The 25,313-nt window shown below is 31.1% G+C and overlaps 1 protein-coding gene across 1 annotated transcript in view; it reads left to right on the plus strand.

Moving 5' to 3' along the window:
• Positions 1-16,094, plus strand: part of LOC143044525 (uncharacterized) — a 28,287-nt gene extending 12,193 nt beyond the window's left edge. Inside the window, exons 3-9 of the mRNA XM_076216583.1 lie at positions 4,686-4,828; positions 6,503-6,683; positions 7,227-7,333; positions 11,512-11,652; positions 12,762-12,842; positions 13,111-13,320; positions 15,466-16,094. Of these exons, the coding sequence (XP_076072698.1) occupies positions 4,686-4,828; positions 6,503-6,683; positions 7,227-7,333; positions 11,512-11,652; positions 12,762-12,842; positions 13,111-13,320; positions 15,466-15,582 (980 nt within the window). The 3' untranslated portion in view covers positions 15,583-16,094. The remainder of the gene's footprint in view (positions 1-4,685; positions 4,829-6,502; positions 6,684-7,226; positions 7,334-11,511; positions 11,653-12,761; positions 12,843-13,110; positions 13,321-15,465) is intronic.
• Positions 16,095-25,313: the final 9,219 nt, after the last annotated feature.

Below are 25,313 nucleotides of genomic sequence, written 5' to 3' on the forward strand. Positions count from 1 at the left end.
CTCATTTTCATGGTTCATTGGTCTTTGTTTAGCTATCTTGGTTAATGTTAAGTTTATGTGACAGTTGTAATAAAGCTTTATACTTAGGACTATCAACATAATATCAATGATTAGTAAAGAAGGCGAGACATTTCAGTGTATGCACTCTTGTCTCATTTTTTTCTACTTTCAAAAATTGTTATCTGATATTTTGTATATAATGTCCTGCAAAGATATCTAAGTTTTTGCTCCATTTTAAAGGCCTGACCTAGACTTTGAGAAGAAGAACAGCAATAAAATGTAACAATTTTATTGACTTAAATGCTATTTGCTAAATTAGTTATTCTGCAACAATATTTTCGTTATCCATTTATCAACTAGGACTGGAGTTAAATGTCAACAAAAAAGAAATGTATTTTCAATGGAAGCAATTTTACTGAGTTTCTAATTGGGATTTTTTCACAAAAGACCCTGAGTGTGTCATTGTTAAGCATATACACAAAAACTTTATCTCAAGTTTTGAGGACCAAAAATTAAAGGGGTCCAGTGTTACAATGCATGAGTACCTTTTATACAATTCATTAATTCAAGTTCATGTACTGTAAATTAAAAAAAAATTTTTTTTTATTTATGCTGATGATGTGACTCACTGAGTGAGTATGGCAATAATAAAAATTTACATTCTGATACTTGTAATATATATCATAGTCTGTATGCAGATTTTCATGAAATCATGATAATAAATATCACATTTGTCCATTCTAAAAAAATAGTGATATTTTCAATAATCACGCTTCACCACAAGTCCTATGGCATATTGACTTGTAAAATTGCTTTTGGGCTTGCAAAATACCATCTTCGCTAGCCAATGGTTACGATCCACTCCCTTTCTCTTCACATCTTCGCTAGCCAATGGTTACAATCCACTCCCTTTCTCTTCACATCTTCGCTAGCCAATGGTTACAATCCACTCCCTTTCTCTTCACATCTTCGCTAGCCAATGGTTATGATCCACTCCCTTTCTCTTCACATCTTCGCTAGCCAATGGTTACGATCCACTCCCTTTCTCTTCACTGAAGAGAAAGGGAGTGGATTGTAACCCTTGGCTAGAGAAGATGGCAAAATACTTCTCTACAAGCCAACAGAATCTACCGGTAACTAAAATTATCCAAAAATTTAGTTTCTGGCTTGTGGACTCAAAAAGTTAAGCATGAAAGCTGTATTTTCTGAATCTACAGTAATGCATTCAAAACTGACACAAGACTACCGGTACATTTATATAAGCAGCAGGTGTATAACATTATAGTTTATTTCACATCATAAATTTTATTTTAATGTACTGGAAAATTTAAATAGAATTAAATGATCAGACAGGGATTACATGTACTTGAAACGCTCATACAATTTGTCTGAGGAGATTATAAAATTGAAAAAAAATATCATTTCATTGTGTTTTGTGATAGATTAAAATTTGTTTTTGAAATGAAACCTTGAATTTCAATTCTGCTATTGATTTTGTTGCAATGAATTTAAATATGATAGATTTGATGCATGTAAATGATATCGACTTGATATTTGCACACAATTTTTCTCATTCAATATTTAACACATGTATGAGGGTCTGGATGGGGGAGGGTCTGTTATTCTGTAAACATTTAATTTTCACCCCTTTTTTCTCTAATCTTCAAAAATTAACCACTTTTTTCTCTAATCTTCATTTTTTTTTGCCAATTATTCTCTAATCTTCATTTTTTTTGCCAATTATTCTCTAATCTTCATTTATTGAGGGCATTATTCTTTAATCATTTAACCCCATCCAAACCCTCATGTATGTGATATGTTACCTTCTATAGTGTTTATCATGATTATAGGCAGTTGCATTTCATACTTAATTTATTCGTTCAATGTATGCTTACTTGTTTTTGATAATATGTCTTCTTGATTGAGTTAAGCCATTTCAATTGATATATTTTTAGTGAGTCTTTCTTTCTTGTAATTTTTTTAGGTTAGGGTGAAGGTTGGTGCCTGTTTAAACATTTTAACAGCTGTATTTGTTTGCACCTGTCAGAAATGTGTTGATGTGGTTAATAATTATTAATGTTTCTATTTTCTTGTTAATGTTTTTTATATAGATTAGACCGATGGTTTTCCTGTTCGAATTGTTTTACACTAGTCATTTTTGGGCCCTACCCGTATATAGTTTGGTGTGATTTACTGCTCCCTGTTGAAGGCCATACTTTGTCCTATAATGGTTACTTTTTACACTGTGACTTGGATGGAGAGTTGTCTCATTGGCACTCATACCACACCTGCTTATTTCTTAGTTATAACTTTATTATCAGGCCAAGAAAGGATTACAGTATGTTTCCTTCTTTAATGTACATGAAGTTCAGGTCTTACATACCATATCTCCTTTTAGTTGGGGCCTTGGTGGCTGAATTTTCTAAGTAGTCACACTTCTGTATTAATACCTATAGCTTGTCAACACTTAAAGGTTGTGAGTTAATTCCCACATTGATGGTACGTTCGAATCCAAATTTAATTGACTAGGAAAGTTGCAACTGAAGGTTAGTGGTTCTCTCTTCACCAATTATAAACAAAAACTGACTGCCATGAAATAGCGCAATAGCGCTGAAGTTTGCTTTTTTACACAAATTTTACACAAAGTTTTTGAGGTATATATCACCCTGTTTTCTGTCTGTCCATGAGCCTTGAAAGAACTGCTCCCCCTAAACAGCTAAACCAATATTGATGACACTTTGCACAGTTGCAGAACACTTGCTGAGGATATGCAGTAAGAAATGTACTGATATCCCAATTCTGTATGTGAAAGGGGAGATAATCACATAAATTTTAACTTCAATATTGCACTACTGTTTATTCTTTTAGTGATGATAGATATCATGATGTTCAACTAAGATGTGTTTTTTACATAACAAAGTATCTGAGGGTATTTGATTTGAAATCTATCTTCATTCTAGAATTTTTAATAAACTCTTAATTTTAAAAATTTGGTGTTTAAATTATTGCTTAAACAATTGAGAGTTTCCCCTGAATTTTTGTATGGTCTTTGGTGTCTCCAGAAACCCATATATCCAAGTTTGGATGTTTCATATACCTTTATGGAGACAATTACTGAAAATTTAACAATTATTATGTTCCCATCTTGGCTCACAATTTGCAAAGTTTCCTGTATCCTCTTCCATTTACCATGTTTACTAGATTTCATTAATAAATTAATGACTTTAAAATTGTAGTAGTTGCATAACTTTTCTGTTTGAGTAAGAATTTGAGGAAAACGAAAGAGGTTTCAGAGATATGATTGTTAAGCTTATAATGTTTGTTTTAAAGATATGAATTTCTGCAATAGTAGCTGTTTCAGCTATCTATCAAATAATATAAGAATAAGAAGATATGGTATGATTATACAGAAAGACCAAATGACGCAGATCTGACTACATCCAGTAGAAGGCAATCATTACAAAAAGTTTCATTTTAAAAGTGACTTTGTTATTCAAAACTTTATTGAAAGTGATTTATTATAATAGGTTACAAACTACATTTGTAGAAAATAATTTGTAGTACATTTAACTCTAGGTAGTAAAGAACTTTAAGGATAGTTAACACGTTTTATGACAGAAATTTATTACAAATTGGACCAACTATCTTTATTTATAGATGTTCATTACAGTTTTATTTGAACATTGTAATGTATAAGCACTCAGTGGTTTAAAACTTGACACTAGAATTATTTATTATTATTTCACTAGTTTTGTATCAGTACAAACAGCTCATAATTTAGGTATTGAGATTAGTGGAAACCCTGATTGTGTTTCAGGGGCAGATCCAGCCATTTTAAAAAGGGGGGTTCCCAACCCAGGACAAAGGGGGTTCCAACTATATGTCCCCATTCAAATGCATTGATGGGCCCAAAAAAAAAGGGGGGGTTCCAACCCCCAGAAACCCCCTTGGATCCGCCACTGGTGTTTCTGAGGACTTGCAGTCTTTCAAATTTCAAAACATTGAATTTTTCGAAAAAACTAAGGATTTTCTTATCCCAGGCATAGATAATCTTAGCTGTATTTGGCACAACTTTTTGGAATTTTGGATCCTTAATGCTCTTCAACTTTGTACTTGTTTGGTGTTATAATATTTTGATATGAGCGTCACTGATGAGTCTTATGTAGAAGAAACGCGTGTCTGGCGTACTAAATTATAATCCTGGTACCTTTGATAACTTTTTTAAGCACAATTTTTTCAAGCACAATTATCATACTCAGAAATCAACCAATCAAAATACTTAATTTGGTGCTTAGAGCACAAATTTTGTACTCGAGGGAATGTGTAAAAACTTATGACTGGCAGCTAGGCCTAATCCTCACTAATCTGACATTGGTTTCTGAAAATGTTCAATGCCTACCTTGATACAAAACTAAGTTTGTATATTTCAATATTGATCTTTATTTTAAATCACAAATACAAAATATAATTCCCCTAAAAAGAAGTATCAAGAATTGGTATTTATTGAATACTTACCTAAAGTTTGTGAATATAGCTGTGTTGCAGGCAAAGTCACAAATACTTCTAATTTGATGATTAGCAAATGTATCTTGTGAAAAGTCAAGTTGAAATCATCAATACTAATATTAACAGTACCTAGAATATTGACTTTTTTTTTTAGTTGAGCTTTGTTTGTATACTTACAGGTAGACCATGGCCAGAAAAATTCTCCAAGGTAGATATTATTAAAGAAATTCCCTTTGACAGTGAGTTAGGTGGAATCTGGAGTCTACAGTATTCATTTGATGGTGAAACATTGGCTGTTGGTTACGGCAATGGTGCCATTAGGGTAAGCTGTTTTGAACAATAGCTAGAACAGTTTTTAGAGTTAATATTAGTTCATTCTGTTATATGAAAGATCCTGATTTTCTTGCATGATATGTAACTCTTTGTAATTCCAATTCATTTGACCTTGATGATGACGGCAATGGTGCCATTTTATTTTGAAAATTATGAACATATTTAAAATAGCTTTGTCCATACTGTTTCATTTAAGTTCATATTCATTTAAGTCCTATACATTTTAACCAAAACGCCTTGATAGTCTTAAGGTATCGTGTTCAACTCTTGTGCAGATTTAAGGTTGTAAGTTTGATTCCCAGCCAGGTTAAATTACAGTGACTTGACTGTTAGTGTTGCTATTCACCAATTGCAACTCATTCAAAATTTTGACCCAATTGCAATTTGTTTTATTAAATCAAATTGTTCAACTGGTCAAAAATTTGAACAAACTGTTCAGCCAAAATGTGAAAGTGCAAAGTGATAAAATAAATCATACTTACAATCCTATAAGTCTGTAACTCCACTGTATTGATGTAATTCCTAAATCAGTCTATCAATCTGTATAGTTATATTACAGCCATTACCATACTAAAGGTGAACTGTTTTATTTTGAATTGCTATAAAAATGTCAAAACTAAGCTTTTATAGAGTTTTTCTTTCGAAAAGTATTCTATATTTATAAGTATCACACATTATGTGAATAAAAGCATTTCATATTCAGTAAAATATGTATGAAATAACAATATGCTTCCTTGGGGAGATAACCTAAAATACTATTCTTTTGAATAAAGACTTTTTGAAACCAAAAAGCGATTATCTCCCCTTCCTACAAACATATTGCAATTTCAAATATTTTACTGAATATAAAATGTTTTTATTCACATAGTGTGTGATTCTTATAAATATAGAATACTTTTCGAAAGAAAAACTCTATAAAAGCTTAGTTTTGACATTTTTATAGCAATTCAAAATAAAACAGTTCACCTTTAGTATGGTAATGGCAATAATATAACTATACAGATTGATAGACTGATTCAGGAAATACATCAATACAGTGGAGTTACAGACTTATAGGATTGTAAGTATGATTTATTTTATCACTTTGCACTTTCACATTTTGGCTGAACAGTTTGTTCAAATTTTTGACCAGTTGAACAATTTGATTTAATAAAACAAATTGCAATTGGTGAATAGCAACACTAACAGTCAAGTCACTGTAAATACATGAAAATTGGTATCGGCAGCTTCTCTGCTATGAAGACAGCATTTTGTAGAATAAGCAAAGACTTATCAACTCTTAAGTCAGAAAAAAAATGTTTATAGAGGATGTCTTCATACACATAGTTACCTTTTGAACTAGCACGTTAAAAATTCCAACTCAGGTGTTCAGTCTGCTCAATCAATGAACAAAGCAGAGTATATTCATATCCTATTATCATGTACTCGTCCAGAATAGTCATTTAATTTGCCACTGGACATAAGTAGCTATCCCCATCCAAATTTAAAGCATCAGACAGCACTGTCTCTTTTTCAAAATAGTTTTAAGTTTATCTCTGAGCTATCAAAAATACCTTAGTACATGTAAAACTGAAAGTTAGTCGTCAGAAATATAAAAACTTATATGGGTTGATAATGAAACTGATTTAACACTTTTATCTTTTTTACTCTCTTTTATTTTCAGTTATTTAACGCAACCACAGGAGAACTTCTTAAAGACTTAAGAAAGACTAGATATGGAGGTTTCCAGATAATGTGTTTACGTTTCCATCCTAAGGAGCACCACATACTGTTAGCTGGTACATCTGAAGGCCTGATATTCTTATGTAATACACAAGATGGAACAGTCACAGAAAAAATCACAGGTAAAAATAGATTGAGATATATATGTGAAAATAATCACATTGTAATCAAAATTCTTTTAATCTATATCAATTTTTAATTACCAGAAAATTCTTTTACTAAAGGCTGATTTTTGGGCTAACTGGATACCTGCATTTTGGAACGGAAAAAAGTTGTTGCGCCAGCTTGGCATTTTTCAAAAAATTATGTACACATTCCAATCCTGTATAAGAAATATTTTAATTTGATCATTTAACACATTTATCTAATAAGTCGTAAGGAAATTAACCTCATTAGGCTATTCATCTCTTTGCCCAACATTCTGACATAGATTTTATGAACAACAAAAGCACAAATGACATCAATAACACCACCTAAAACCCTAAATTCTGGCAGAAAGATAATGATTTGTAATATGAACCAAAACCAATACAAGAATTTGCTTATGGCTTACTCTGTGATAAACAAACAAACCATTTTGGGAGATTCACTTTAAAGGTGTTCTAGTTTGAATTAGGAGAATTGCTTATATTATGATCATATAATGTTCTTATTTTTCTTTACAGAGAAGAATAACGAAATCAACTGTTTAGATTTTGATTGTGAGGGTTTTAATTTTGCTACTGCGGGAAAAGATCTCAACGTTAGAATTTATGATACTAAGACATTTCAAGTAAGTTATAAAAAAAAAAAAGAGGTTAGCCCTGTGTTACCTTTTACTAATATTTGAAACTATTCAAAGCTAATTAATCAGTGTTTGCTGGACATCTGCCTTTATTGAACCTTTGTATGAGCCCACGATAAACTTATTACCACAACAATTATGTTCCTGTTCAAAGTCTGTCAGTCTTGACCACCATGTTTTGTTTGTGGTTGTTTATCTAGAATTTTTTTTTGTTTTTTTTTTTTCAGTCACTAAGTTTAATTTTTATTTTTATCATTCATTTATCGGAACCTTAAATTTGTCATTGAAAAGGGAAAGAATTTTAAATAGTTAAAAAGCTGTCAAAAATTTGTGTTAAGAAGACTAAAATTCCAATTTATAATTTAAATTTTAAAATGTAGATGAATCTATATAAACACAAAAGATCACAGAATACAAGAATATTTATGGTTATATCCATTGATATCTTTTAACATCCAATTATTAATCTATTTGTTGTAATATTCCAATAAAAAAGATAAAAAATTTAATGTGACAAAAATTTAAATTAAAAAAAATCCGATTATAACTGCATTACTTGGCATTGCTATATATTCTGAAGAAGCTACATATTTTGAATATTTTATAGATAATGATATTTTCTATCATATGTAATGAGAAAATAAGTATACATCCGAAAATTTTTGTATTAACTATCCATTTGGACATGCCAGCCCAATGAGAATTTTTTATACGTCAAGCCTTTTAACAACCACATACTTAACTTAAGCACTATGAATAAAAGCTAAGAGATGTACCTTTATACGACAGCAACTCAACAAACCAAATAACCAAAATACTTCTAGAGACAGGGGTCACCACACCAGGCGAAGTGAGCGACAAAGTCGCTCTAGGTCTCCCCACTTCGCTCTAGAGAAGCTCCAGGGAGAAGTTTATGTCGCCCTCGATTTTCAGTAAAATTCCACAATGTCGCCTCATGATTTTTGAGAAATTCTTGATTCAAATGTAAACGACCGATAGGTATTGAAATACAAAGCATGTTTTCACCAAATTCAGAACTGATTTCTCCGCGATAGTATCATACTTCAACATAAAAATTGCTTTCCCGGGTGTACTATAAGCAGGAAAAAAGAAAAATCTCGATTTTGTTATGATTGTTTATTGTCGGCCATCTTTGTTATTGAAAATTGTGGATGGCGCCATTTCATCTTTTCAACTCTCATCATTTACCTAATCTATATTGATATGCACTATTGATTTTGATTTTCTTATATTTACTGACAATACATGTATGTGATGCCCCATAAAAAGTTTCAGAATTCTTTTCAAAAACGGAATATTATCAACTGGTATCCGCTTGTATTTTTGCTACGTATGTTGTTTAGTACACTGCCCGGAACCAACACAACGATTATAAACTACAAAACGCAGTCGGTTTTTTGTTCAGGATTTTGTTTTACAGACTGATACATGTGCTTTGTTTCAGCTAAAGGTCCTTTAAACAGTATTTCATTGAATATCTGCTCATTAATTTGATTAGGATTGGCAATATTTACTTCCAAAGTCATATATTTTTGAAAAATATAAAGTAAGAATTTTTGACGGGGATTGCACCGTATTTGTTTTTGATTTACAAGTACCTATTCAAATCCGGTTATGAAAAATACGACTTATCCGATGTTACTTTTTGTGATTTAGACATATTTAAACACTCGACTTTGTGAAGTGTTTTAGAAACAATTACATACATTTCTAACGGCAACTAGATTTTGGAAGTCGGCATTTCCATGAAAATAATGCAAACGTGTTGGATTACATGTACACGATTTGAAATTAACAGTTTTACTTTACGTTTTCAACACATGTCAAACAGTTTTCTCTCTGATTTCTTATTAAATATTATTTTAAGAACAAATACATTTTTGAATCATGATCTTAGCTATGAAAGACAGTGAAACCGTATTTTAACTTTTCTTAATTGATTATTATTTTTGTTTTAAAAGGTTCTTGGACTTGGTTTAATTTTAAAATCTTTGAAATGCAGCATAATTTGATCCATGTCAAATCTTCAATTCATCCAGACCTACCAGAATAAACATAGCTCTTATGCCATTAACTTATATGGTCCTGATGTCATGATATTTTTTGACAATTTGCATAGGTACACATGTAAATAAAAAAGTATTTCAGACTACAAGCATGGCAAGACAAGGACTTACAAAATGTACTTCCTTAGCAATTGTCATGCAAAAATGATTCGAAAAGTAAAAAAAAGGATAGATTCTTTGAAAATTTCGTTCATAAAAAGTATAAACGCGATATGTCGATTTTCCCTGGTCTCCCTGTTGGGCCTTCACTTCTCCCTGAAGTCTCCCTGTTGGGTCTTCACTTCTCCCTGTTTGGCTGCCAGGGAGAAGTGACTTCTCCCTATAATTTTGAAGTGTGGTGACCCCTGTCTAAGAGATCAATAGCCCTTTTTGACTGACGATTTCTTCGTAAATAAAATGAGTTACATCCCTTTACCTCACAATAAACTTCAAGATCGTCAAAGACTCATTTTCATTGGTCGAAAAAGATACACCTACGAGGTCATTCACATGTGACCTCAAAGCAGGTTTTGTTAGATCTCCCACGCGACATAAAACGGGAGCGATGAGAGATCGGTTTATAATTAGATTGACGATGAATTTAACACTTAAGATCTTTTGTGAAAAAGGCTACTGTTCATTATAGTCTTTCACTTTTTTAAAAATATATGTCTCAATTGCCTTGGTTCTATAAAATTGTGAATAAATTATCAGAGACTACCAGAGATTAGTCATCATAAACCCCAATTAACAATTACTAAATCATGTGATGTTAGATTGTGAAAAGATTTTATAGACTTATGAAATATTTAACTTTTTATACATGGGAAAATTAAAATTCAGAAATGTTTTTTTTTTGTTTTTTTTTTTTAATCTTAATGGTCTTGATAAAGTTGAATAACTATTATATTTTTTTTTTTAGACATATTTTTAACTCCCTCTTGTCGAAGTAAATTTATATTAATTAGTTGTTGACTTATTTAGATATTCATTCTATATTTAGTATAATAAAGATATGATCTTGATGATTAACCAAATACCAATATAAAAGACATGTATTGAAATAGATTTAAATGTTTATCTGATTTAGTTTAAGTTCTTAGACTGTTATAACACAATCTAACCTGCCTTTAAAAAGGCATGTCAGTAGCAGTTACTTGTATAAACTGTAAACAATCTCCCAAAATATCACATGCGTGTAAACATGGTAAACAAAGTTTGTATTTTTAACATGTCCTGGTCCACCTTGAGTGCCTGGATAATTTATTTGTATAAAACACAGGATATTATATAAATATGAATTTCTCATCCAATAGGCTGTTAGACTAAAATATACAAAAGTAGATCAATGATACAAAACATTTGAAAAACCACAAAAAGATCAAATATCAATGCATTTTAGCATTTTGTTAATTATTTGTTTGACCATTTTAGGGTCTTTTGGTTGTTTGTTTAATTTCTTTGGTTTTTACACGCCTTTTTAAGGGAAGTATTACGGTTTGCTGTTGTCCACATGTAAGTCGTCAACATGTCAGAAATTAACTCAAAAATGCTTTAACCAATTTGCTTAAAACTTTGTTAGATAGTTTGTATCTGTTGATGTGAGCTCCGTTTTGTTTTTTTTTTAATTTCAGATTATACATTTCATGGTTCTGGGGTTTTATTCATTTGTACAAAAACTCAAAAATGCTTTCATGAAACTTTGGTGAATATGTTACATCTATTTACATAAGCTCCCTTTTGATTTCTATATATTATAGATTTTACCATTCGAATTTATGGTGTACGCCACATGTGCGTATCATGCACTCATGGCGCAGCTGTTTATTTTTTTTTGTGTGGTTATGTTGCTGTCTTACTCACATATATACAAAACATTTCATTTATTCATATTTGAGTCTGATTGAAAGAAAATGGCAGGTTTATCTCATTAAGACAACAAACCCATCTAAAAAAAAAAAAAGACCACACAAGTACATATCAAAATACAATGATATTTTTAATTTGATGAATTATTATTTTCAGAATCAATTTATCCCCTGAAGAGTTTGTATTAAATTTCAAACTTTTATTTAAAAGGTAGATTTGATTTATTTATAGTTAGACAAAACATATGGTGGTTATGACAGTACACAGAACCCGACAGAGATAGCTTCATGTGCCATGAGAGTTTTCAGCCTGAAATATCACCCAGATAAACCTAATATATTTGTTACTGGTGGATGGGAAAACCACTTAAAGGTAAAATATCTACTATTTGTTTCCTGGATGGATGTAAAAAGAAATATGAATTTTGCTGTTATTATGCACAATTCAATTAAATAAAAAAGCAACATGTCTGTTCAATATAATCCAACTCCCAAAGTTACAGAGAAGAAAATTTTAATTCACAAAGATTTCAAGCAAAAATGATTTTTTTAAATTGAAATATTTGTTTGTTTGCATTAGGTAAGTGATAAATGTGTTAAATTTTAAGTTGAGTCTGATTTTTAAAATTACTTCCATAAATATCTATAAAATTGAGAACAGAAATGGGGAATGTATCAAAGAGACATCAACCAACCAAAAAGCAGAAAACAGGGAAGACTCATTGTCTTAAGGTGGTACCTTAAACCTTAACTCTGTAAAATCAGCAGAACGTTTTAATGACATGGTGTTGTTAAAGGAATATTAAGCTTCTCAATGATCAAAATAAGTTTTTGTCAAACTGCTATTTAACCAGTGTAATTTTTTTGATTAAACAGTTGGTTCAAATTTTTTGAATTTTTTATATTTTTGTCAAAGGGTCAAAGTAAATACTTTGTCAAAATTTTAAGAAAATTAAAATAGCCAAATTTATTTTAGTTCAGGTGTTGGGTACCACCTTAAATACAGTGAAAAAAACCCACACCCAAAGGCGTGCTTCAGCTGGCCCTTAAACAAAAATGTGGACTAGTTAATGGTCATGGATGTCATACTATATACCTCGAAATATATAAATGAACTCAAATTAAAAAAATCATACAAGACTAACAAAGACTCAAGACTCTTGATTTGAGGACAGGTGCAAACCATGGCAGGGTTAAACATGTTCTTTTGCGATATCAACCATCCCCCTATGCCTCTAGCCAATGTAGAAAAAAACGAACACAGTTTAACTTAGTACATTTCTAGTACTGCTATTTATCTTTTGGTAAAGTGAATTTATTGCAGTAAAATCTTTCTTAAAATGTAAAATTGTGGTTCACCCATTAAATCAGTGATAATAGAACCCCATGGATGATAATGAATCCAGAGTCACTTTAGACACCAAGTTTTTGTTAACTTATTAAGTAGTATATGCAGTAACTATAGGTGAATTTATTTTTTAGATCTGGGATCACACTACAAATAATGGTGTACAAAGAACGATGCATGGTCCACATATATGTGGTGATAGTATAGATCTAAAGGTTTGTTACTAGAAAATCATATATGAACATGTATGAAATACAATAAATCATGGATGAAATCATCTGTTGTCTCCTGATACAAGTTATTGCCCTTGTGTGACAATTATTACTCTTATTTTCAACAGAACTTAAAGTATATAAAAAGAAACATTAACTATAAAAGATGTCTGCAAAATGAGATCTTCAAAAAGGTCAATATGACAAATCATCAGTAACTCACGTTTACAATGCTTTATACACAACATATTTATTCTTATGTTTTATACAGGAATGGTCTGTTTTAACTGGTTCCTGGGTTGGACAGAGTGCCCTACAAGAATGGGACTGGACGTCAGGAAAGTCCAAAGATATACCATTTGATTTCAAAGGTCACAATGGTGCTTACTTATATTGTGCTCAGTATTGTGACAATGATGTTGTGATGGCAGGAGGCAGTGGTACTAACAGTGTTCAGGCAATAAACAAAGCAACAGGCGAGGTAAGATTTAGGGGCAGGAAAATGAAGTGTTGGGTAATAATTAAAGTGACAGGCGAGGTAAGGATTTATTGGCAGGGATGTTTATTTCCTGAGAAAAAAAATACCTGTTGAAACCCACAATCGATGGTGAACAAATTCTTTTGAGAATGAATTAAAATATCAACAGCAAGCATAAAACATAATGATTTTAGTTTTTTTTTCTAAACATTACAAAAGAAATAAGTTTGAGGTGTTGTATACATTTGAAACAAGAACAGGTTGAAAAGGTTGTATGAATAATTTATTATAATTTTGGAAATTCTACTTAAATATGCATGAGGAAAAGTGATATCAGGTCAGTGACTGTATATGACATAGAATTATACAGTCAATGCATTTTGATTGCTCAAATAGAACAAGTGCAGTATACATAGTTATAGATATCCGACAATTTTTTCAATTAGTAATAAGCAGTTAATAAAAATATGGAAGTTACATTATATGAATCATAAGGTCTCATATAAATTTTCAGTAATAATAAAAAGTCAAAGTAAAGACTTGCTTCTCTGCTGAGTGTATGGCATTTAGGAGTATGAACAAAGACTAGCCAGAGTTAGAATAAGTTGTCATGTCTTTCTGCAGACTGTTACTTTGTGAGCTAGCATTTTAGAAATCAGACTTGCATGTCAGTCTTATACCAAGCAGGGTTCACATCACATATACATGTTCTTGTCCTGAATATGTACATATATTTTTCCAATGGATGTGTTAAAAATAACATTCATCCTTGTTATCAGTAAGAATAGATAATGAACATGAGTTTCTAAAAAATGGAAACCTTGCACCTATTCACCAAGAAATTAAATTTTAGAAAGAAAACCATACAAAATATTAAACCAACTTTAAATTTATGTTTCTTCATTAATATATACATGTTAGGCCAATTAAAATTAATTGATAGATTTTCATCCCCGCCCGCCCCTCTGAAATCGCCCCGCCCCGAATTTTTTTATTTTATAAAATTTACGATTTCCGGATTTTGTTCATTCCCGTTACCGGTAACCGTTAAAATTTCGTTTCATTCAATGCTTCCTGTTTCAAATTTCGGTTTTGTACCTCGAGTAAATCTAACCAAAATGATTAAGTCGACCTTTCCGCTGCTCTATGATGATAACATCATCTTCCGAGAGTAAAGATTGATAACGAGAATGACATGAAATATTGGTGTTACGAGAAAAACGCTGTTTCCAATACTGCAAATCGCGGTACCGTATGTCACAAATTTCTGTGATTAGAAAACTGCGGACTTTTTTATTTATGCAATGACTTTGTCTCAGGAAATTTAAACTGTAAATGATACCCAAAGCACAAGATTTGTGGAAACCATTGATACAGAAAACATGACTGAATTATAGATATTGAAACACAAGCACGAACTTGTCAGATGTATGACCGTTTATTGAATTTAAAAAGTCGACTAACATACGCATTTTATTTATGCAAGCCCTTTGATTTTACCCATGGCTGTCTTTTTATATTGACAAACAGCAAATGTCCCAATATACCCAAAAAGACTCATTAAGCAACAACTTTTTTTTTATTATTAAGTTCATGTTTTACATGATAATTATATTTTCATCTTGCATATAAAGTACCAACCCTATTATTTTCAACACTCTCTGAGTTTTCATTTTATTCTGTACTGACTACTCGTAATAATTGTGTTGCATACCAATGCATTTGCTTCATTTTATGGTAATACAAACCATTGTTTAGAAACCAAAATACATTTTGTGTAAGTACATGTAGTCTAACTGAAGAGAGTATTTCTCACACGTTTTTGTTGCCACAATTAGATATATTTATTTAAGGATTTGAAATATTATGTAAGATTCCTCATACTTGTGTATACATGATATAAGCTTATTATTACACTTGCATATATGAAGAACTCGTCACAAAAGGGTTTCAAATGAAATAAAATTTAAAAAATAAAATCCTCCCACCCGCCCCATTATTTTAACAAATTTGGATGAAAATCTACTAATTAATTTTAGTTGGCCTTACTTGTTACTTGTTATATTATGAATATATCTTACATTATGTATATAAATTTCTAATATAGCCATTAATTTCATAAGGGTTTGGAAATTTGTTATTTTACAGAAAATTGGTGAAGTTCAGATGAAGAGTGCTGTTCACGCTTTAGATACTACGATGGGAGGAAGATTATTTGCTGTCGGTGGAAAAGAAGACAATTTAGTGCTCGGTCGATTGTGTTAGAATCAATAATAACTAGGATATTTATCATATTTTTTTAACTTAGAAGTGACATTTTAACATGAAGATGGTGCATTGTAATCATTGAGGCCTGGCCATATCTATTTATAGAATAAGACACAATCGTGTGTTTTTTGTGCTCAGCTTCACTCACCTTTGACAAGGTTGTCAATAGTGCTTGGCGCAAAGTAATAATTTGTTAATGGTGTATGTTACTGCTCAGCTTTACTTGGTTTCATCGAGATTAATCGTCCATAGCCTATTTCTTCGTGTTTTTTGCAAGAAATGATGGAGGACTACAAAACATCATCTTAAATATTCAAGCTGACTACCTAGAATTGTAATAAGAATCCCCCAATTTTTTTTTTAATTTACAAACTCAAGGACTGATGAATTTTGAACTGTACCTGTCCATTGATGTTAGATGTATGGAATAACAGCTTTTAAACCCTGTTCATGCTCATTGATAAATTCCGTCCATTCTCTAGTGTCTGTGATATGCTATGCTCATAAAATTTATTTTTTCATGTTATATACATATAAAAGTTCAGTATTGTAATACTGTATAAATAAAGTTTGGATATGACACAATTTGATTTTGAGTTATCTCCCTTAGCAGTTATTTTGGAAATTTATAATTTTTATGCCCCACCTACGATAGTAGAGGGGCATTATGTTTTCTGGTCTGTGCGTTCGTCCGTCCGTCCGTCTGTCCCGCTTCAGGTTAAAGTTTTTGGTCAAGGTAGTTTTTGATGAAGTTGAAGTCCAATGGACTTCAAACTTAGTATACATGTTCCCTATGATATGATCTTTTTAATTTTAATGCCAAATTAGAGGGTTTACCCCAATTTCACGGTCCACTGAACATAGAAAATGATAGTGCGAGTGGGGCATTCGTGTACTGGGGACACATTCTTGTTTTGTATTTTTTAATTTACTAACCCAATTGAAAAAATGGATAAGAGACCCTTCCTTGATTGAAGTGATGAAATAAGAAGGCTTAAATGAATTTAATTAATCAGAAACCAATTTTTTCTGATCCCAAGAAGTCTGATAGTGACAAATGGGAAGTAACTGTAAGTCAAACTGTGTCAATTTAAAATCTATCTTATTTTTTAACAGTTTCTTAAGATTCATTCAGACAGTGTTTTGAACTTAAACAAAATATAGAAATTAAGAGACAACTGCTAGCTAATCATATTTAATGTGAGTTAACACTGTCAGTTTAATTTTTAGTTATATTTTAGTGTCTGAAATTTATTTAACTGCTTTTTAAAAAAGATGTGAAACAATCATTATATTATTGTGTGGAGTTTCTTGTATACATATCATAGAATAAATATTTTTTTAGGTGTATCTTTTTAAAAGTACCAAAGACTTTACTGCTTATTAAACGAGATATTTGTCTATATCAATACAGGTGCCATATTAATGAAATTATTAGTTCTCTTTATATATTTACTGTGTGAACCCGATTTATATTTAAATTCCTTGTGTAACAACTTTTCCTTGCACTGTAATTTTTCCTAAATTTTAATTTTATTCCATTCCAAATTATTAAGTTATTATACATTCAATTTTGTCCACTGTAATCTTTGGTCAACTATTTTTTTTATATAGAATTAGAAATGTAAAATGGCATAATTGTTGAATCTTTTCTCTGCATCTTCATTTACACTTTTACACCAGAAACCAGTAATGTGTTTATATCATTTTTCTTGCAAGTCCATGGTTCTATTTAAATTTCTTCACAAGCTGTCAGAATAGTGTGTCTAGGGTAAGGTGCACTATCTTCCATATGAATCAGAGCGTAATATTAGTACATTTGCACATGGAGAAGTTATGAAGTATAACTTCTTTTGGTGTGAATCAGGTACTTTCATATGGAAATCAAGATTATGACATCAAAACATTAAAACAAATATTAATATTGTGTTTTTTACTAAAATCTTCAATTTATTTGATCTACCTCATTTCATGATTAATTTAAGATAGATTAAGTGGTATGAAAGTTAATTAATTAGCATATAAGATATTTTGAACGAAAAAAGCTAATACATACATAAAGTCAAATGCATGTGTTAAAATGATAAAAGTTAAATAGTAGTATATACATAGTGCTAACGTGTTTCAGTGCTTTTTTTTTATTTATAGCAAATTAAATGTCAATGTTGGGTATAAAATTCAAAACCTGAAAAAAATTGTTTAAATATATACCTTTTTATATAAATGTGTGCATATTTTTTCTTTAAGAAGTTAAAGGAAGTCTTAAAATTACTATAAATTAATTCTGCTCGTTGAATATATTCATATTGTAAAAACTGACATATCATATTTTATCATTCCTTTTGTATAAGTTTTTTTAAAACAAAATGGTTGTGAGTTTCTCAGTATTTGTTGTATATTTTTTATACATGTGTATTTATTAAGCATCCGTCCAATTTACCATTATATGAAAAAAAAACATTGCATCGTGTGTATTTTAAAAGATTATTATATTTTTTAATTTATTACTTTTTATGTCAGTCTATTAAGAGAAAAATTTCTCTTTTACCAGGTTACAAAAAAGTCTTCTGTTCAATACTAAAAGTATTTTTATTTTGCTTTGCATAACTTAAGAAATGTTCAAAGCTAATATTCAGATTTTTTTAATTTTAAGAAATATGTGCCTTGACAAATGAAAGCATTACATAATTTTGTATTTGAAGTACCAATAGTATGCATTCTATATTTGGCATTGATTTTGGCTTTGTCTGGTTAGAATATCATTTCACTGTGTATAGACTTGCTAATTAATGCATCTAATAAAACATTTAACACCTTAACTTGGATTTTGATGTCTCACCCACAAAGAGAGTTGCAGAATAATAGACACAGGGTTGCTAATCTGGTAAGGGCAGAGTAAACTATTTGCATACAGCTTTATATTTCATAAAGTAAGATAATGCACAAAAATACTGAACTCCGAGGAAAATTCAAAATGGAAAGTCTCTAACCAAATGGCAAAATTAAAAATCAAACGAATGGATAACAACTGTTATATCCCATACTTGGTACAGACATTTTCCTATGTAGAAAATGGTGGATTATAGCTGGTTTTATAGCTACCTAAACCTCTCACTTGTATGACAGTCACATCAAATTCCATTATATTGACAAAGATTTTGTTTAAGACGTGGCATTGGTCAGTTTATTTTCACCTTTACCTCTCCTTTGTAAGGTAGAAGACTCAAATGGTTCCTAACATGTATATAGGTGCCTTTCATGTTTCAGAAACTGATTAAAAACTGTAATTTTGTCATATTTTAAAATTCTTCACTTATGATGAGTAATAGGAAAACAACATTTGGTATATTGGATCCTTGCAAGCTCTTCATGTCTGTCTCAGACCAGAGTTCAACTGCCCAAGACCTCATTAGATGAATTGTTGATCAACTTTAAAAACGTTTCTCAAATACTATAAGCAAAAGTCGCCTCTGTTTGGTGTATGAATTGATTTAAGGGTGTGCATGTCTGTCTGGCAGGTATCGTCTGATCTGACATACTTTTGGTTGTTTATTGCTCAATCTTAATTTTTCATAGTTTGGTCTGTTTCAATAAGCAATATGTCAATTATATTTGGTGAATGGGACATTGTCATGTGTACTTCTGTAATGTTCATTAGAACTTGACCCTATTTTCATTATTCATCAGTCAATATTCAGTTTTTGTAAATAGATCTGTTTCTTAGATACTATATATGCAGTAGGTCAACTACATTGATGTATGGAACAATTGTAAAATGTTCAGTTTGGCAGTGATGATATGACCTGGACTCGTGATATGTTGTTAAGTTAATACGATACTTGCAGTAAAAACTTAGATACTTTCAACATCAAATCAATCATTGATCTGAAAAGCATGTGAACAAATTCAGCATATGCAGTCTTACACCTTCCGTGTCTGAGATCACTCTGATTTTGGTGGGGTTTGTGTTGCTCAGTCTGGTTTTCTATGTTATTTTGTGTGCTGTTGTTTGTTTGTTCTTATCTTTTTTGGCCATGAAATTGGTCAGTTTATTTTGACATTGCCTCTCTCTATAAATGAAGGTGCATGGTATCAAATATCAAGATATGAAAGTGTTTACAGTCAGGATTCTATACTTCATCAAAGTTATCTCCCCAATACGACAGTCAATTTTTAAAATATTACAATCGTAAACATGAAGGCAATTGTCGGGATGACACGCTGACAAGTTTGCTCTTTAAAACTGATATAATATCCACATTGCACCATTACGATCCTTATATGCCTGTTGTATTTAAAAAAAAATGTATCTACTAGCTATTGAGCAACACAATGGGTGCCACATGTGGAGCAGGATCTGCTTACCCTTATGGAGCACCTGGGATCACCCCTAGTTTTTGGTGGGGTTCGTGTGGCTTATTGTAAGAAAGGTGTTTCACTTGACCAAATATGTTTTAGTGTCAACCTTCAGCCTAAATATATGAATATAACAGAATCTGAAGCGAGGTGATGTATCGAATCGTTTCTTTTATACGTTTTCAATACAGTATAGTCAACTCAAACTCGCCTGAATTTAAGGTTCATGTGGACCCTTTGACTAAAATAGCTGAGCCAAAAAAAAGAGTTCCATTTCTTTTGTTGAAATTCAAATGGATTTCTGCCTTTTAAAAAAATACGAATAACGAAAAATATCAACCTATATATATATAAATAATCAAGTGTCTGACTAAGGACACGTGCAAACAAATGCAGCGGGTTTAAAGATTTTAAAACAGGTAAAAATGATTATGTTGAATTTAATTCTTTGGAAAAATAATTCAATAATAAACTGTCATGTTATGTAAATATAGATTTAAAAGTATGCCTACACTAATTGTTGGATAGGATACAAAATATATAAATAAGCTAAGTCACTGACCCATTAATTTTCCTTTGCTTTTTGATAATAGAAATGATCGACGTTAGAGACACAAGAAGACTTTACACCATTTCACGTATATAAGGTAAGTTCGATATTTCTATTCTTTTATGATTATTGCTTAGTTTTTATATTGAATATTCTCTGAGTCGTTATAATCACTCGAAACTAGGCTAGACATGCACAGTAATGATAGATGTATCCTCAGGATGTATCGCGCTGAAGTACGTCCATTATTCATTTTTCATCATTCAAAATTCAATAATGAATAATGAAATATTTCCTTATTCACTGTTCAACGTTACGTGATAAATAAATAAAAAAAACTGAAAAATGTTCTCACAAGTCACATAATAATAGATAAAATAAGTATTTCATTCAAAACTTGATATTTATGGAGCTTCAAAATTATTTAAAGGGGCACTAGCTACGATATATATAAAAAAGATAAAGTATGATTTTTTTAGATCAATCATTAATTAAATTGGAATAATGAAATAATAATTTGCTTTTAGCAATCAATTTCTTTTAATTTTGTTGAAATAAGCGATTAAACATAATTTTTGACTGATTCACTTGCAAGTGAAAACGTCATCATCATACTAACCGGTATTCATGTGAACTTCAAGTTAACCCCTAGCTAGAGATTGACAACGCATGCATTGTACGTGTACTGGTTATTTAAAGAAAAAGAATGTCAACAATGAAAGTGAAACTACGGTAAATCATTTGATTACTAATTCGATGCACATAAAATCATTCTTATATGGTTAAAAACAATGAGAAACATCTATTTTTAATCTATAAAATAAAATCAAACAGACCTATACAAATGCAATTGCACGTGTTGGTTTAATCTATTCGTATCTTTATTTTTGTTTACATCGCTTATATGGTCATATGAGGTTAAATCGATAGTTAATTAGATGGCGTATGGACTAAAATACACACGAAACGAACCTAGTATATATTATCTACCCCATGCTCTGTAAACTGTTTATTTTAGACTTTTGATAGTTTGGATAAATGTTTTACATTGTTATATAAACCAAATATGAGAATTTGAGTCAAATCGGTTACAATGAATTTGACAGCTAGTGCCCCTTTAACATTATAAGTATTTTAATAAATAAATGAAAGGGAGATAACTATTGGATGTTTTGATGATGTGTTGAATCAAAATTAAATTCAAAGTTCATAAACAAGATTTTCTTCAGTAATAAACTGAAATAAATGGTGAGTTTATACACTGTAAATTAAACTTGAGTTGTATTTTTTTTTTGGTCTGAATTTTGTTTAAACTGCTTAAAAAATGTGAAACAATCATTACATAATTGTGTGGAGTTTCTAGTATATTACTGAATTCAAAGTATTTTTGTCTATATCATAGAGGTGCAATATTGATTAGATTATTAGTTCTCTTTATATATTTACTCTGTGGACCCCAATTTAGATTTCAATGTGTTGTGTAACAACTTTTCTTTGCATTATTATATGTTATAAATTTTATTTTAATTCAATTCCAGATATTATATTCCCTTTTGTCCACTGTAAATAAACTCATCATAGATACCAGGATATTCTTTGTTAAAAATAGTAAGAAATTTTTGTTTTTATCAACTTTTTTATATAGAATTACAAAATGTAAAACTGGCATAATTGTTCATTTTTTTATTCTCTTTTCTATTCATCTTTACACTTTTACACCAGAAACCAGTAATGTGTTTATCAATTTTCTTACAAGTCCATGGTTCTATTTTTTTTGGCAAGCTGACGGAATAGTGTGTCCAGGTTGTGGTACCCTCTCTTATGAATCAGCGTGTTACATCAGTAAGTTTACACATGAAGAAGTTATGAAGAATAACTTCTTTTGGTGTAAATATGGTACTTTCATATGGAAATCAAGATTTTGATATCAAAACATTAAAACAATTATTAATATTTTTTTTATTTCTAAATCTTCAATTTATTTGACATACCTCATTTCATGATTAAGTTAAGTACTTCGTTCTTTATTTGGCATTTTAAACTTTTTTGGATTCGAGCGTCACTGATGAGTCTTTTGTAGACGAAACGCGCTTCTGGCGTATATACAAATTTTAGTCCTGGTATCTATGATGAGTTTTTTTTATTAGAATAAGTGGTATGAAAGTTGATTAAGTACCATATAAGATATTTTGAACAAAAAAGCTAATGCATACATTATGTCAAATGAATGTATTGAAGGATCTAATTCCATACTAAAATTGACAAAAGTTGAATACTAGTATATACATAGTGCTAAAGTGTTTCAGTGCTTCTTTTCATAGCAAATTAAATATCAATCTTCGGAATAAAATTCAAAACCTAAAAAATAATTGTTTAAATATCTAATAAAAGAGGGACGAAAGATACCAAAAGGACAGTCAAACTTATAAATCGAAAATAAACTGACAACGCCATGGCTAAAACTGAAAAAAGATAAAAAGTAAAATCACAAAAATACTGAACTTAGAGGAAAATCAATTCGGAATGTCCATAATCACATGGCAAAATCAAATAACAAAATACATCAAAAACGAATGGAGAAGAACTGTCATATTCCTGACTTGGTACAGGCATTTTTAAATGTAGAAAATGGTGGATTAAACCTGGTTTTATAGCGCTAACCCTCTCACTTTGATGACAGTCTCTTCAAATTCCGTTATATTTGCATTGATGCGTTAACTAAACAGACACAATAAATAAAATAGTCAAAATATGGGTACATCAGTCATCATCGTATAACAATTTTAAAAGGAACAATTTAACAGAACGCAAAAACATCTTTCTACAAACACATTCATTGATTTGTGTGTCTGACGTCAGAAAAGTTTATACGTCACATAGATTTGTCGTTCAATGTGCCTACAAACAATTTTGAAATTTAAATAGGCAATGTTAGCATACAGGCAAACAATAGTATGCATGACAAACAATAGTATACATGACACAACATAGAAAACTAAAGAATAAGCAACAGGAACCCCACCAAAAAGAAGGGGTGATCTCAGGTGCTCCATAAGGGTAAGCAGATCCTGCTCCACATGTTGCACCCGTCGTGTTGCTTATGTGATAACAAATCCGGTAAACTGCCTAATTCGGTAGGTCACATTCATGAAAGGGAAGAGGATTGTAGTTACGACGTCAGCAACATATCCGATATCATTTGTGAAACGGTTATTCCATAACGGTCAGCCAACTCGTGATGGCGTCCGTAAAATTTACGAGAGGGTGATTTCAACTTCACCATTTGGAACTCTTGGTTTAATAGCTTCCTTGTGATTAGCAACCCTCTATCAAGAAAATCATGATAGGAAATGCAAGCACGGGAACATCGTATCACTTGGGAGATATATACCCCGTATGGAGGTGCTGCTGGAATGTTGCTACTTAGAAATGGAAAGTTCACAATTGGAAAGGTGAAATCATCTCTTTTGTTGTAAAGTTTTGTTTTCAACCGACCCTCATTGTCAATTTCTAGATGTAAGTCAAGATATGAGGCCGACTTAACTGTATCTGTAGTATCCTTAATCACTTCGATAGGATAGATGCGTTCCACATAGTCACCAAATTTTGAATTATTTAGTGAAAGAACATCATCTATATAGCGGAAAGCAGAGTTAAAGGATATCGCTAACTTCTTATCTTTCTACCTAAGAAGTTCCTGCATGAAGTCAGCCGCATGATAATAAAGAAACAAGTCGGCAAATAGAGGGGCACAATTTGTTCCAATTGAAATGCCGACAGTCTGTTGAAAAACACGTCCTCCGAACGTAACAAATATGTTGTCAATCAAGAAATCAAGCATCTTGATAATGTCAGTTTCAGAGAATTTTTTGTTAGAATCCGAGTGATTCTTTACAAAGTAGGATTTATCCCTCCCTAAGACAAGATACTTGTATCTACGTTGGCCATTCTTTTTTATGAAGCAAAGCAATACCAACTCTTTCAATTTGTCTTTTAGTTTGGGATGTGGAATACTTGTGAGTCTTCAATGTAGCGAGAAACTCCCGCACCTGTAGGTGTCCTTCAGCTGGCCCCTTAAATACTATATATACTAGTACAGTGATAATGGACGTCATACTAAACTCCGAATTATACACAAGAAACTAAAATTAAAAATCATACAAGACTAACAAAGGCCAGAGGCTCCTGACTTGGGACAGGCGCAAAATTGTAGCCAATGTAGAAAAGTAAACGCATAACAATACGCACATTAAAATTCAGTTCAAGAGAAGTCCGAGTCTGATGTCAGAAGATGTAACCAAAGAAAATAAAAAAAATGACAATAATACATAAATAGCAACAGACTACTAGCAGTTAACTGACATGCCAGCTCCAGACCTCAAATAAACTGATTGAAAGATTATGTCTTCATTATATAAATATCAGGTACAATCCCACCCGTTAGTATTATACTATCATAACATATATGAGAAGAACATAACCTGTGTCATGCCAAAAACTGTTATTAAAATAAATGTGTTTAGTTCCGATGCAAAGACCCTATAAGTGAATCAATATCAAAGCCAAAATATGTAATCTCTAATGACCTGACAACAGTATCGTAACTATATCCCTCCTTAATACGTCTGTTTAAAGGTTTTGTAAGCTTTTGAGGTGAATACTGACATTTTTGTGCTTTGTAAAGAATATTACCATAAAAGACTGGATGTGAAATACCTGAACGTATAAGATGTATGCATGTTGAGTTATATTTACGAATTATTTCCTTATACCGATGATAAAATTTAGTAAATGTTTTGACTAGTTTGTGATATCGAAAACT

The sequence above is a fragment of the Mytilus galloprovincialis genome, chromosome 9 (assembly GCF_965363235.1).
Source record: "Mytilus galloprovincialis chromosome 9, xbMytGall1.hap1.1, whole genome shotgun sequence".
NCBI lineage: Eukaryota > Metazoa > Mollusca > Bivalvia > Mytilida > Mytilidae > Mytilus > Mytilus galloprovincialis.